General features: G+C 42.0%; 1 protein-coding gene across 5 annotated transcripts in view; it reads right to left on the reverse strand.

The window, feature by feature from the left end:
• Positions 1-2,511: 2,511 nt before the first annotated feature.
• Positions 2,512-14,190, reverse strand: part of fam131bb (family with sequence similarity 131 member Bb) — a 28,335-nt gene continuing 16,656 nt past the window's right edge. For all 5 annotated transcript variants that reach the window (XM_033640656.2, XM_078171637.1, XM_033640659.2 and 2 more), the window contains 5 exons: positions 11,558-11,782; positions 11,221-11,361; positions 8,471-8,781; positions 5,655-5,921; positions 2,512-3,177 (listed from right to left, as the gene is read on the reverse strand). In XM_033640656.2, coding sequence (XP_033496547.2) covers positions 2,959-3,177; positions 5,655-5,921; positions 8,471-8,781; positions 11,221-11,361; positions 11,558-11,782 — 1,163 coding nt within the window. In that variant the 3' untranslated portion in view covers positions 2,512-2,958. The remainder of the gene's footprint in view (positions 3,178-5,654; positions 5,922-8,470; positions 8,782-11,220; positions 11,362-11,557; positions 11,783-14,190) is intronic.

The following is a 14,190-nucleotide window of genomic DNA, read 5'->3' on the forward strand; positions in this document are numbered from 1 at the left end:
TGTACTCGCCAATAGCTGACCCAGCACTGTAGGCAGTATTGGAGGTATTTCGGACACTGGCATCAGTATCGGAACAACTCTGTTGCAAACCAGTCAGTTAACAAAGATGTGATCAGTAAACCTTAACATCCACAGAAATATATTTGGCTTCTTGTTATTAAGTTTATTCATTCATTTAGGTTCTGATGAATAAAAAAAAAAAAGAAAGAAACAAAAAGCAATAAAAGAACCCAAATTGAAGCAGTGTCTTTTCATCATGCATGTTTCCTTATAATATCTCTTTCCAGCCCTGAATTAGCCTCAACAAATACAAAGCAAGTCTTTCCACCACATGACGTCTTTAAAACTGACTCATAAAGAAAAAGATACTGCTCCCAGAAGGGTCGGTACCTACATGAAATTATAGACTCTGTACAAGCTGTCACATTATTCCTCCCCACCGAGTAATTGTTCAATAAATAAATGAATATGTGCCACTGTGTAAAGACATTCTGTTTGCAGTTTTGAGCCCTCTTGTTTTCACGAGTCACTGAACAGGGAATCTTGCAGTGAAATAAAGCGATGATAGGTTCGTTATAATCGAGAGCTGCCAAACTATCCATCTCTAATCTCTTGACAAGGTGTGTTTTTCATGGTGTAAAGTGCTCAAAACCAGACCGAAACAAGACAGCTTTACAACCGTGACATCTATTCTAACTTATACTGGAAGGGATTTCAACAAGTCAGTAGAAAAATAAACATTGTCCCCCAACATTGCATAAAGAAGCAATAAATAAATAAATTCATTCAAGTCAATTATTTTTTTAGTTGTTTATCTTAAAAGTTTCTCACACAATCATCAAAGTGAGAGGAGAAGGTGCTCCCCAGCAGAGAGAAAAAGAAAAAGATGAAAACAGTGGCTGTGTGTGGTGAAGTTCGTCATGCACAGAAAGTCTTCACTGTCTGTTTAACTCCTCGCTGGAAAAAACAACAACAACAACAAAAAAAAAACACCCATTCTTCCTCAGGCGAAAGAAAAAAGAAAAACCAAATGCTTCCTCAAACATCATTAGAATCACTATCACACCCCAGGCAGCTGCTTCACAGTAATCACGATGAGCAGGAAGACACCGATCTCTTCGGCTCTAGTGTTCGCTCCTCTGTTCTATTCCCTGATTGGCTGATTGAGCAGCACACGGGTTGTAATTCCCCCGCCGTGAACTTGGACCTACGCCTGTCCGTCTTCCTCCGCCAGATAAAAACACTCTCCAGTTGGCTTTATTTACAACACAAACATTCCTCCGTTTCATTTGTCCTCGTGTAACGGTTAAAAAAAAAAAAAAATTGTAAGCTTGAGAGCAATCCCAAAATAAAGCGGGACTGAGAGGTGTAAAAAAATAAAGAAATCATACTGTACTAGAACAGTTGTGACTGTGAGTGAGAGGCGATTTCTATATACTCAGACTATTTACAGTTATACGACAGAGCTGACACTGGTCTGTTGGGAAACCAGTGTGTCGTCTGCCTATTGCTGGTTACAATTTAGATATCTGTGTGTTTTCTGTGTGTGTGTGTGTGTGTGTGTGTGTATGTGTGTGTTTGTGTGTGTGGTGGAGCCAGCAGTGAATCCTTTTTCAACAGCTCCCTCCCACACGTTTGAAAGACTCGCTCGTTTATCTTTGTTTCCTAGGAAAGACTCTCTCCCATGCGGACTGCGAGGAGACATCAAAAAGCAAGCGCTCATGTACTGCCATCTGTCTTCCAGTACATTCAAATAGTGGTTATCATCCTCGATTTAACGCGACTACCTCTACGGAGAGAGAGAGAGAGAAACAAAAAAAGCAGCTGAGGGTCTGTGTTGTTAAGTGGCTCGGTTTTGGTTGTCGGTGGAAAGCTTTCAGAGTGGGAACTGGGTGAACGTCAACAGTCCAAAGGCAACCTCTGATCTGTTGGATTGCATCAGTGCAAAAGAGATTCGCTCATGCAGCTCTGTCTTTATTTCTCCGCCATGAAACTCATTGCCCGGGCCCACTGTGGCCCCACCTGGGATACTATGGTTCAGTGCAAAGTCTATACAGTGCTGTATAGTACAGGTACTCCATAGTGCTCTGAAGAAACATGCATACAGAGAGACAGAGTAGGAAGCACACTATCTTACAGTACAATCCTTATCTGTGCAGTTTAGTGTGTGCAGTCAGCAGGACACGCCTGTCCCTGGGTTGTGCCTCGGGCATCCTGGTGCCACAACGTCATAGATTATTTTAGAGGGTCAATCTGCATTTCACTGAAATGCTGACATTTTTCTCCGACTTCTGTAATTACACATGACATATTTTTTGAGTTGCCGTTTTTAAAGTGTATGTGTTCGATGCAAAAGGAAAATTAATTTGATTAAACACTATCTAATATGTCGAGTAACAGCTGTAAACAGAGTAGTTCTCCCACAGGAAAACGTATATCATACACTTATACATAGATTTGTTCTTTTTTTTTTTTTTTTTACTTTATTACAAAATTACTCTTATTGTAATGTTTTTATTATGATTCATTATTATTATGAGACGATGACATGGTCGAGTTGCTTGTCTCCATAAAAAGCATGCATGTTTACTTTCCCCTTCCTCTTCCTCTTTGCGTGGTTTCGTTTTCCTGATGGAAATGTCTCAGCCAGTTGGTGCTCCTCCTCCTTCTCATCCTCCTCCTCCTCCTCTTCAGTGTCTCCGTCCTCACTCCTCTCTTCAGTTACCTTTGGGATGTAAGGCTTACAAAGAAATAGGTGTCCTTTGTTGCATCAGCTCCTGTCTCGTTGTGAGTCCACCTCCAGATCTGTTTCTCACCATTTTTGAATTTGCTCGCAACCAAAAAGTTTTTTGATACCTGAAAAGGAACAGATTAATAGATATATACTGTATTATTACGCTCATTCCTCGCTGACTTCCCGGTCAGTTTGTAATAGGGTGTCTCTTGACAGCCAGGTACTCAGTTGGTTGCCATGGAAGCAGCTGGCCCCTGCCCCTCCTCCTCTTCATTCCCCTCTAGCGTCTGAACGAGGCTGGAGGTGACATCGGAGGACTTCCGCTCTGTGATTGGCTCTGCCGGCGGTTGCCCCGGACTACTGCCACCAGAGGCATCCCCTTGTTGCGTGGGCGGAGTCAACGAGGCCAACTCTGGCTCCATGCACAGTGCCACATCTTCCTCCTGCTCAGGACAGACGGAGACACACAGAAGGTTCAGCCAACTAATTACCCATGCAATGTAAGTGAAGGTCTATACTGATGATTTTGCAGGTTTTATCCTGTTAACTTCAAATCTTATAGTATTTACATCACTGCCAACTGACTTATAAATGATTATCGCCTGATTTCCCATCATTCAGCTGATCAGCAGTGTGAAGATCAACTGGTAAAGACTCCCTACATTTGCTTGAAATGATTCATCCATAACTGTTGACATTTAGATGACCATTATGGAAATTTAGTAGCAAATCATTGTTGGTTTGTTAAATCATAGTCACAAACTGCTTCTTGTTGCTATGTGCAGGAGGCTTCAGCATCCAAGACGTCTGAGTCAGCTGTTGAAAAGCTTTACGCATTTCCATAAAGTTTGGGTGACTCACAAGAAACGCATAAAGAAAAAGGTCACAGGCAAAGCAACAGAGGAGCAACAGATTTCTTGATTTTTAGTCACTAACACAAGTTATGCACCAAAAACTCCAAAATACCCACAATGCAACTCATAAACATCTTTCAACAGACCCTCGCTGCATCACTAATGTCTACTTCTTTCAAAGTCAACACTCCCAGTTTGTTACACAAGCTTTCTGTTTAAGTCCCCATGAAATCAACATAGATGTTTGTTCTTTCTTTTTTTTTTTTTTTTTTAATCATATATGCTTTGCTCTGATCGTCACCTACACGCCAGCATCTGGACTATCAGTGAGGTATTCCCAATGGTATTTCAGGGTTTGTCATTCCCAAGAAAACATTCAAAAATTGTTGCTGACTCATCCTCCACGTTGGGGCGTATGCTAATTTTGCATCTAATGAAACGCTTTCTCTGATTTTTATCTCCCTCCCCCATGACCATGAATTCTGCCAGCTACCAACCGGTGCACATGACCTACGAGCTTGCATGCAGTTGTGAGTCTTTGTTGTGTTTTTGGTTGTGCTAACTCCTGGAGTTAATGCCAGTAAAGCCATCATCATCATCATCATCATCATCATCATCATCATCATCATCATCATCAAGCCTCGCTTACGTTGGCGGCACAGCGCCGTCATGGAAGCGTAACACCCACACCCTAGTCCTTCACCCAGATCACACACACTTTGTTTGTAGTAGCATGAGACACCATGGCACAAGCCACTATAGATAACGCAACCTACAAGCATGTACAGAGGCATTTAAGCTAAAATGCATAGTCGTTGCAATATGCTTCGAAATGCCAGGCGGTGAACAAACAAAATATGCTTTGGATAAGCAAGAAGTCAACAAGAAGAACATTACAGGAAAAGTAGGCTGCCTGGCCACAGTAGTAAACACTGACGTACAGTCAAACATTGTTTTTGTGTCTTGTAATTATTACTGATGTTTACCTGCAAGACAAAATTATTCTATACTGCTTTGTTTCCCCACGGGTCACCACTCTTTTCTTGAGGCCATTTGTAGCTTTTACAGCGATGTCTCATGTTCTTCCACACCCTACGGCAAAAGCCTCCTCTTTCCCCAGTGTGGTGTCTTTTAATTTTAAGGCCATTTGACTCTCCCTGTGGTCTCTTAATAACGAGTTGTAAAGATGTCTGTATGGATGAACCTGTCCGGCCAGTCTTCCCTTGACGGCGTCCCTGTTAGCAATACTAGGCGCCATTTTGGCTCAGCCACTTTTATGTTGACGTCAGATTGGCTACTGCAAAGGCCAATCAATTTCTGCGACAAGTCCATCCCTAGCTTCTGGATTTTACAGTAAACACCTGAATCTAGCGCTACGCTAGCCATTAAACGGGGACTTTAACATCACCAGGGTTATTTCCTCTGTACTTTGGAAAGCTCCCTCTAGAGAAAAAAAGACAGGTCGCTGGTCAGAGGCAAAATCTGAAGTTTCAAACACTGGAGTTCCCAAGAAGACCACACCAACTTAACACCACTTGCAAATCAGTCCCTGTTGTGACATGACAATTACATCACTTTTTCCAAAAGGTAAAAAGATTGCTAACTTACTCCTGCTGCAGCTAATGATTTTTTCACATTATGGATTAATCCTCTTTTCTTTGATTACTCAATTAATTGTTTAGCCTATTAAAAAATGCCCACCACAATTTCTCAGAGCCTGAGGTAACTATTGTTTGTTTTGTCCAGCCAGCAGCCCCAAACCCAAAGATGTTAATTTTACAAAGATATAAATCAGAAAGCAGCAAATCCTCATATTTAAGAAGCTGAAAGCAGAGATTGACTAATCATCAGTACCTGTTGTTACCACACAAGCATGCACTGAAACTAACCTCTATCCATGCCTAAGTGATTGGAAATAAAATGTTAATGTATGTAAATCACGTATGATTTGTAATTACTAGAATAAAGGCACCAGTAGGTCTTTCAGAGTTCTTAGGCACATCATAGATCAAATATTAAACACTGAGGATGTAATTTTACGTAATCTAACTCCACGTTCACCTCACCTTGACCTCCTCCTCCTCCTCCTGCTGCTCCAGTAGCGGGGAGTGTTCTGTTCCCACCATCTCCTCTCCAGTGGGAACACAGAGGCTCGGTTCCACCACCGCTGCCACACCCATGTAGCCTCCAGCGTCCGTCTGATAGGCCTCCATCTGCCCCGTGTTCCACAGATCAACCAATGGTGGGTGAGCGGGATGGACCAGACTGTGGATGGTGCTGTTGGGCGTGGCTTGCAAAGAGTGGTTGGCACTGTGCAGCCTGTGCTCCAGCGACTAGGAACAGGGTGAGGAGGAAGAGTTGGAGTTAGAGATCTGAGTTTATCCTCTGTGACACGCTGACATGTCAGGTGACACGGCATCAAGCAGTTTAACAAGATAGACAAAGCCTCATGTCGGCAGCCAAGAAAATAGCTCAGGGAGACAAAACAGTAAATGGTTACAGCACACCTCTGTCTGACTGTGCCAGTGATCAATACTGCTTTTCTTTGTGCTCAGACATTCAGGTTTATCATTTCATTTACATCCTCTTGGCTCCAACTCGCTGTTTAAAGCTGGAACCTGTGTTTTTGATAGTTGTGCTGAGATTATGATTTCCACAAGAATTTTTGTGACTAGAGAGCAGTGCTCCTTTTAAAGCAAATTACTCCATTCTCCCTACTGTATATGTTAAATACGTAAAAATACTATGTATTAAATTGTATGTTTGCTAGTGGAGGAATTTTACATTTTAGTATTTTCAGCTGACCTGCTGTGCACTTGAGGTTACACCGTCAATTAATCAGAATGAATTATGAATGCATGCATTCGGTGACAAGCGTTCCCCATAATTACTACTAAAATATATTCTCCTTTTCAGAAATCTTACTATGAAAGAATCTGTATTTGACATTCAGAACCATAATATAGCAGCAAACTACTAAGTGCCATGTAAAGATGGATTAGAATAATGGCGTCCTGAGGAGAGAATGAGGTCACTCTACCTCTGTGTGTGTTGTAATCTGAGCTTCACTGTTATCGGCAAAATGCCGCCTACCTACTTTTGTTTATACAGAATGCGCCTTTTTCGGGGCAATGGGGGCATGAGCAAGTAACAAAACATGTAGCTCAGCGTGTGACGTAAACAGTGATGTGGAAGGGAAGCCGCAGCTGGTCAGTCCTTCGACAATTCTCTCGTAAGTCGGCCCGTTCTTCATTGCTCCTGTCATCTGACAGTTAATGACCTCTTTGTTTGCGTGGGGGCAAGGAGGGCGCACAATTCCTTGTCTTCTCAGTTGCTCATCTTTACTGTGTCTGTCAGGTTTGTGTTTCCCTCTTGCTACTAGCTGCTTGCTAATTCCTGCTATCAGCTGTTTCCTGTTTATCCACCGCCAGTGGGTCACACGTGCGACGTCATCAACAGCTCCTCCCACAAGTCTGTGTGTCTAAACGCTCACAGCTTGCCGGCAAAACGGCCCAACATTTGCAGAAAATCTGGCAGTGTAAAAGGGGCTACTGTTAGTTCTGTCAACACCGTTGCCGTTGTTAGCACTGTTAGTGCCGTTAACACCGTTAGTTGCTAGCTGCTGGTTCTGGTTTTTGGTATTGATGTGCTTGTGTTGTGCTGTCAGATGTTCTGTCCCCTCCTCTCAGGGTGTGTATATGTGGTTGAGTGTGATTGGACGTTGTAAAGTAGGTGATGTTTGCTGATTGGGCTGTTCGAAGAGATGGCTGTCACCGGAGTAGACAGAGGACATAACACACCTCCAATATTCAGAGCAGTATGTAGACAACCCCACCTCCAAGTCTAAATCAAAGATATGCTCTGAATGTCATATACAGCTACTTTAATGTAGAGCAACATGTCAGTTCCTTTCTTGGAAATTAAAAGAAGTAGTTGGGTGAAAATTAAGAGACACTTTAAAGAGAACACCTTAAATTACACCAATTAAACATTTCAATATGTTACTTCCATGGCCTAGGAAAGTTTGGTCAATATTTGTGAATGTGAATTACTTTCTCTCATCGCCAGAAACCAGAGAAGTAAGTCTCAAACTTGTGATGTCATCAAGTATAAAATCTGGAGCTGCTCCATAGACAGTGAATGGGAGACTGATTTTGTGGACCCACAGGATGTTTGTTTTCCTCTTTATACCCAAATGAGTTTTATTCTGCTGCAATGCTCTCAGTTCTGGCACAGAAAATGTACCCATATACTCAGCACATTCCCCTGGGTGCTCTCAGTGTCATCTATAACATCCTTCCGAATTCATTGTCTATGGAGCAGGTCCTGACTTTATACTTGATGACATCACAAGTTTGAGTTTTAGCACTCTTGTTCGGGATTTGAGAGAGAGTTGTTCATGTTAACTTATATTTTTGGACTGTATTATTATGTGTGAATTTTGAAAATGGATGTCATTTCCCTTTGAAATAAAAAAAAAGTGGAAAAAAGATTATTTTTTCAACTACTATTTCCAGAATAAACTTTCCCACTCGACATAAAAACCAAAGTTTCTTTTAGCTGAGTGACTGATTTAAGTCTATGTAATTAAAGTCTATCTAGTTGGTTTTGAAAAAGCTTTATAAACCTGGGTGTTACAGAGCTTCCTTAGGACAAAGGGGATCACGTGTTGTAACGTGAACCAAAAACTGAATTGACTGGGATGGTATTTTGACAAGCTCTTTTGACATGACATAACCTGCTTCTCTGGGACCGCTCAGGTTTATGCATTATTGGATTGACTTACAGCAACAGTAAATATGCTCACATACTAAATCTCTACTCCATCTAGTATTTCTTTGGGGCTACACCCACGTGTCACCCCACAGAAGTGATACTCCACCTGTTGTTGCTGATACTGCAGGAGCTGCTGTTGCTGGTAGTGCTGGATCTGCTGGATCTGCTGCAGCTGTTGTAGTTGACTCTGCTGCTGGAGAGCGAACTGCTGTTGCTGTTGCTGCGACAGGAAGTGAGCCGCTGCCTGCCCGTCGTACCCTTCGGTCCCCATGACGTAGGTGCCGGCAGGGGGAGAGGCCACGTTGGAGGGATCGTTGTTGATTGGCTCCCAGGCATCAGAGGAGGAGAGGCAGTAGTGGCCCTGGGAGACGTATGTGTGAGGCCACACCTCTGCTGAGGAGTGGTGCAGTATCTGATCTGGAAATAATGAAAAAAGGAAGCAGATGCTGTCAGAAGTGTTGTAACAGGAATATGGTATGACAGAGGTTTGTTTTAGTAGCTAAAAGCACAGTAGATTGAATCATCCTGATGATATAATCTTCATAGTAGATGCACGTCTCCTTCTGCACGGTGATACAGTTGGCAGGTGTAATTTGGTAGAGACAAAATAGTTCCTACATTAAACTGCTCACAACAAGGACTGTGGATTATCTTGAGTAACTGGATTTCTGGAAAGACACTTTCTTTCTTTATTTTGGCACTTTGAGCACCACGAGCCAAGTGCCATCTAGTTTCATTATGTTGGAGAGAAGGCAGACATCTCTACAGCCGATATCTTCAACACTACACAGATCAAAACAATCTAGATTGATAAACACAGGAAAGAGGAAAAGCATTTCTTTGGATTTTGAGGTGAACTGTCCCTTTAAGTTGCTAAATATCCCGCCCCTAATGACCCACAATTGAACCTTTAATTGTGTTTGTATAATGCGGTTTCAGCTGTTAGCGTACAGTTAAAAATGCAGCAGACTAAGCCAGTTTGAATTTTGGCTTTGATCTGGCCTGCTGAACAGAATAAGGAGGTTTGACTGGGAGCTAAATCAAAAACTCACTCGCTGCAGAAAAAAAAAACCCTCCACACTGGCTGAATAAGTGTTATGACAGAAACTGTCCTAGATGTACTGAATAGAGTTTGAATGCTGGCACACCTTCCACTGTTGATTCATCACTTGTGTCAAACTGTATAATGCAGACGCAGCCTTGATTTTGTGCAGTTTATCTTTCTCTCAAGAGGAAGGGTATAAATTAGGCCCAAGAGTAAACACAGCCACACATTTTCACCCTCTGCTAAGAGTTTATTTAACTAAAAAAATGATGAGATAATGTGATGCAAATGCATTTATGAAGCATCATATCCTTAAGGAGGTTTATCTTAGAACAACAAAGTCATCTCATTATAATCATCTACACCTCCAACTTCGTGAGGAAAAGTTTGCAGAATGTTGAATGAATGAAAGTTGTGGAATGAAAATGTCCGAAATCATTTTGTATACAGATGCAGTGTCTGGGTTTACCTCCGAACAGGTGATGTTGGAAAATATGAAATTTGTAATGAGCTTGAGCTAATGAGCCTCCAGCCTGGACGGAGGAACAGTATGTTCTCATTATATGACACATGCTATACTGCAAGCTGCTTATCTGCACATGAATCAACACTCACATATGACAGCTGTTTTATTGCTAACAGCCCATACATTATAATATATATTGAATATACACTATTACATTCAGTAAGTGTATAAAATGTACTGTATGCCAATGGTGGAAAGTAATTAAGTACTTTACTCAAGTACTATACTTAAGTACAGTTTTGAGGAACTTAATTTACTTGATTATTTCCATTTCATGCTCATTCTGCTACACAACAAGAACTTGAAAGGAATATTACACCTGAAAAATGACCATTCGTACATCAATTATTCAGCACAAGTTACATTGAATTTGTAAATTGTTTTCTCGCATGCCTCCACGGTGAACGAAGAATCCAAAAAAGGCGAACATTCCTTATGAATTAAGTAAACAGGGTCTGCGTGTAACAACAGCAATACTATATCAAAACATCTGTTTATCAACTCTCACGCAACTCCTGCATTATAATCCAAGTCTAATTTCTCCAGTTCTACGCTCAGTACGTCCTGAACACATGCATTGTTGCTAAAACATTATGATTTAAAACACATCAGTACAAACATGTCTAATGCACAGCCAGGAACATGAGCACGAACATGAACGCTGCTCAAGCAGATCTCATACACAAGCGTATGGTAGGCAGAAGTGTTTAATAATGCAAAGTTTAAGTGAAAATACATGTGTTTGAGAAGTACTGACTGTACGACTGAATAAATGAGACTTGGATTATACAGCACCGGTTGTGTGAGAGTTTGTAAAAGGATGTTTTGATATAGTTTTGCTGTTGTTTTACATGGGTCCCATTTACTTCAATTCATGAAGAATGTTCACCTTTTTTTGGATTCTCCGTTCATCAAGGAGACGTGCGAGAAAAATAAAGTTTTCTCCATTAACTCAAGGTAACAAGCGGTGAATAATTAATATACAAATGGTCATTTTGCAGGTGAAGTATTCTTTTAAATACATTTTGCTGCACTACTTCCACTTTTAAAGGAGTATTTTTACATTTCCTTAGGTAACAGACGTTAATACTTCCTCCACCACTATATATTATTATATGACAAATTATCTTACAGCATGTTTTTAAGATATTTTAAAATACTTTACACCTTGTTTTGGGCCTTCTTCCCCTGCTAAATAATCTTTGCCATCATGTAAAGATTCAGCAACATAAGCTACTTTGAGTCTGAGCTGCTGTTATATTTGTAGTCCTTTGTAACTGTTTACCTCGACTGGTGATGCTCTCCTGGTTGACCTCGCTAAGATGAGCCACACTGCCCTGGTTCGACCCCGACCGCGGGCTCTCTCCATCCATCGACGACCAGGCTAGGAGCGTGGCCTCCGAGATCGCAAACTGCTGCAGGATACCTGAGGTCAGGATTCAGAGGACAACCCAGCATTATTGTGAGGGCTGCATTAGATTTAATTAGCCGAATAACTGGCAGGAATCCCACACAGTGAGGTGAGGAGCACATAATTCTGCTGATGACAGTTAACAGGCACTGTGGAGTGCCTGCCCTCCTCTGTGTGTGTGTGTGTGTGGGTGGGTGTGAGTGCTTCCAACCTGCAGTGAAACGAGCCTCCTTCTCTCCGTCGCTGAGGTCACTGTAGGCATCATTCTCTAACCGCCGCTCCTTCTCCCGCTCCTGGGTGCTGATGCGGGCCTGGGGGATGCCCCCTGCGCCCACCGTCTGCATGCCCCAGTTTTGCCATTCAATCATGTGAGCGACGCGACCCTGGGCCATGGCTGTAGGCTTGGTGACTCTCTCCTTCATCGTGCGACTAACACCTGGTGGTGGTCAAGATGAGGTACAGGAGGAGGGAGCAGAGGATGAGGATCCCAGGAGTTTGAAGTGAAAGAAAAAAAGAGGTAAGAGGTGAGAGTTTGATGCAGGGATGATGAGAGGCGTTGAGGGATACAGCATGTGAGGGAAAATGAAGACGGAAGTGAAGCAGCAGGTTGATAGTTTGGAGATAAAGCAGTGGATGGACAAACAGGAAGAGAGGGGAAAGAGAGACAGAAGATAGACATGTTATCATGTGAATGTTGTTTGGTCATGGATGTGTTATGGCTTATGAAACTATGGATATCCAGTAGACTAAACTGGTGTGGAAGGAAATAACTGGACGGTCAATGTTCTCCTCAAATATGATGCCAGTCATTTAATTACATTTTTACTGTATGATTGATGATTACCATAGAGGCTGACCAGAAATGATTAAAGGGACGAAAATACGTATTTTTCTTCTTACCTGTAGTGCTATTTATGAGTCTAGATAGTTTTGGTGTGAGTAGCAGAGTGTTGGAGATATCGGCTGTAGAGATGTCTGCATTCTCTTGAATATAATGGAACTAGATGGGACTTGGCTTGTGGTGCTCAAAGCGCCAAAAACATACATTTCAAAAGAATTAAAAAAAAAAAAAAAGTCTTTCCAGACATCATGATCCGGTTACTCAAGATAATCCACAGACCTTTTTGTGAGCAGGTTCTTTCTACCAAACTACAGCCAACTGTAACAGCCAACTGTATTACAGCGCTGAAGGAAGCATGCATCTTCTCGTGGATGAGAGGCTTGTGTTTGTGACAGCATGATGTAAACATTAAGGGCTTCCCATCAGCTGAGCTGTAAAGTTAGCTAGCAGTAGATGTTGACATCTCACACCGTCATGAGCCTCTCGCCCATGGAACTATTTTCTTTCAACCTAATTACACCCGCCAACTGCATCACTGTGCAGGAGGAAGCGTGCATCTACTCATGGATGAGAGGCACGTTTGTTACGGCACGAGATGTAAACATTAATGGCATCCTCATCAGCTGGGCTGTAATGTTAGCTAGCTCAGTGGTGGTAGGTGAGCTAGCAGTAGATGCACGCTTCCTCCTGCACAGTGATGGATGTCGTTCAGTAGAAAGAAAATAGTTCCTACATGAAACTGCTCACAACAAGGAAATCTCTACAGCCAATACCTCCATCACTTGGCAACTCACACAAAAACAATCTAGATCAATAAATAGCTCTACAGGTATAAGGAAAAATATGTATTTTTGATTTGGGGGTGAACTGTCCCTTTAAAGTTTAAGTAAATATGTACAGCTATTGCTTTGAAGGGGATGTTTGAGGCACAAAATTGTCAATTTTTAAAAATATATATACTGAATATTGACTATTGGCAGTTTCAACAAAGATAATGAGGTACAGAAAAACATTGTCAGTCCAATCCTACTTCTCTAATGCCTGTAGTTTAATGAGGGTCTTCATGAACATTGATTATGAGAAAAGCTAAATGACGAAGGGTTGCTGAGGTGACATTCACATGTTTAATGAGACTAAGCCATTGTCTGTACGGGCTACAAGGAGGAGAGGAGGGAATGGATGTGTCTTGTCTGACAAAGGTGCACCATAGGATGGAATAGGTTAATTGGGGTGAGGTGGCTGTGTGGCATGAGTAATGAGAGGTTGGCTTGTTGACATGATAGTTTTCACACCTCCGCTAAGCTGCGCTGGGTAAGCAGAAAACTGCTCTCTTTCTCCTCGCTGTCTGCCTGAGAACTCGACTCATGCAAACACTGCAGAACATACAGTATATATTTTAAAGAAGAAATTCACTTCCTGCTGCCTAGCAGGAAATGATATCTGCATAATGGCTGTGCTCCACTTTTTCATGTGACCAGCACATGATGACACGTACTGTAAATCCCTGGTTGTTTGATTCTCTCTGATGGTGGCGCATGGAGATGAGATTTATGAATAAATTATGGGAATAAATTACAGGACAAATCTGTACCACGGCACACAGTGCAGCAGCTGCACTACATTTCACTGCACTCAAATAAACTGCACTGCACGAAACAACTGGATTAAACCAAAACAACACTGCACTACACTGCACTTAAAACTCTGTTGAACAAAGCACTTTACACGGTTCAAAACATCCATACTACTACTTGTTCAGGACAACACAGTTTCACAACCACTTAACATGGAAAAACTACACTTCCCACTCAACACTCACCTTTTCTTAGAGCAACAAGCTGTATGATGATGCGCTATGTGTGTGTGTGCGTTGTGTTTTGCAGGCTGAATTCATTCCATCAATGACTCAGGGGGGAGCCATTGACTAGTGTTATCACAGTGTGGAGAGGAAGTGATACAGGGGAACCCGTTTCGGGTACCATGCTGACTCCAGCGCCCGCTTG

The sequence above is a fragment of the Epinephelus lanceolatus genome, chromosome 10, assembly GCF_041903045.1.
Source record: "Epinephelus lanceolatus isolate andai-2023 chromosome 10, ASM4190304v1, whole genome shotgun sequence".
In the NCBI taxonomy this organism is placed as follows: Eukaryota; Metazoa; Chordata; class Actinopteri; order Perciformes; family Serranidae; genus Epinephelus; species Epinephelus lanceolatus.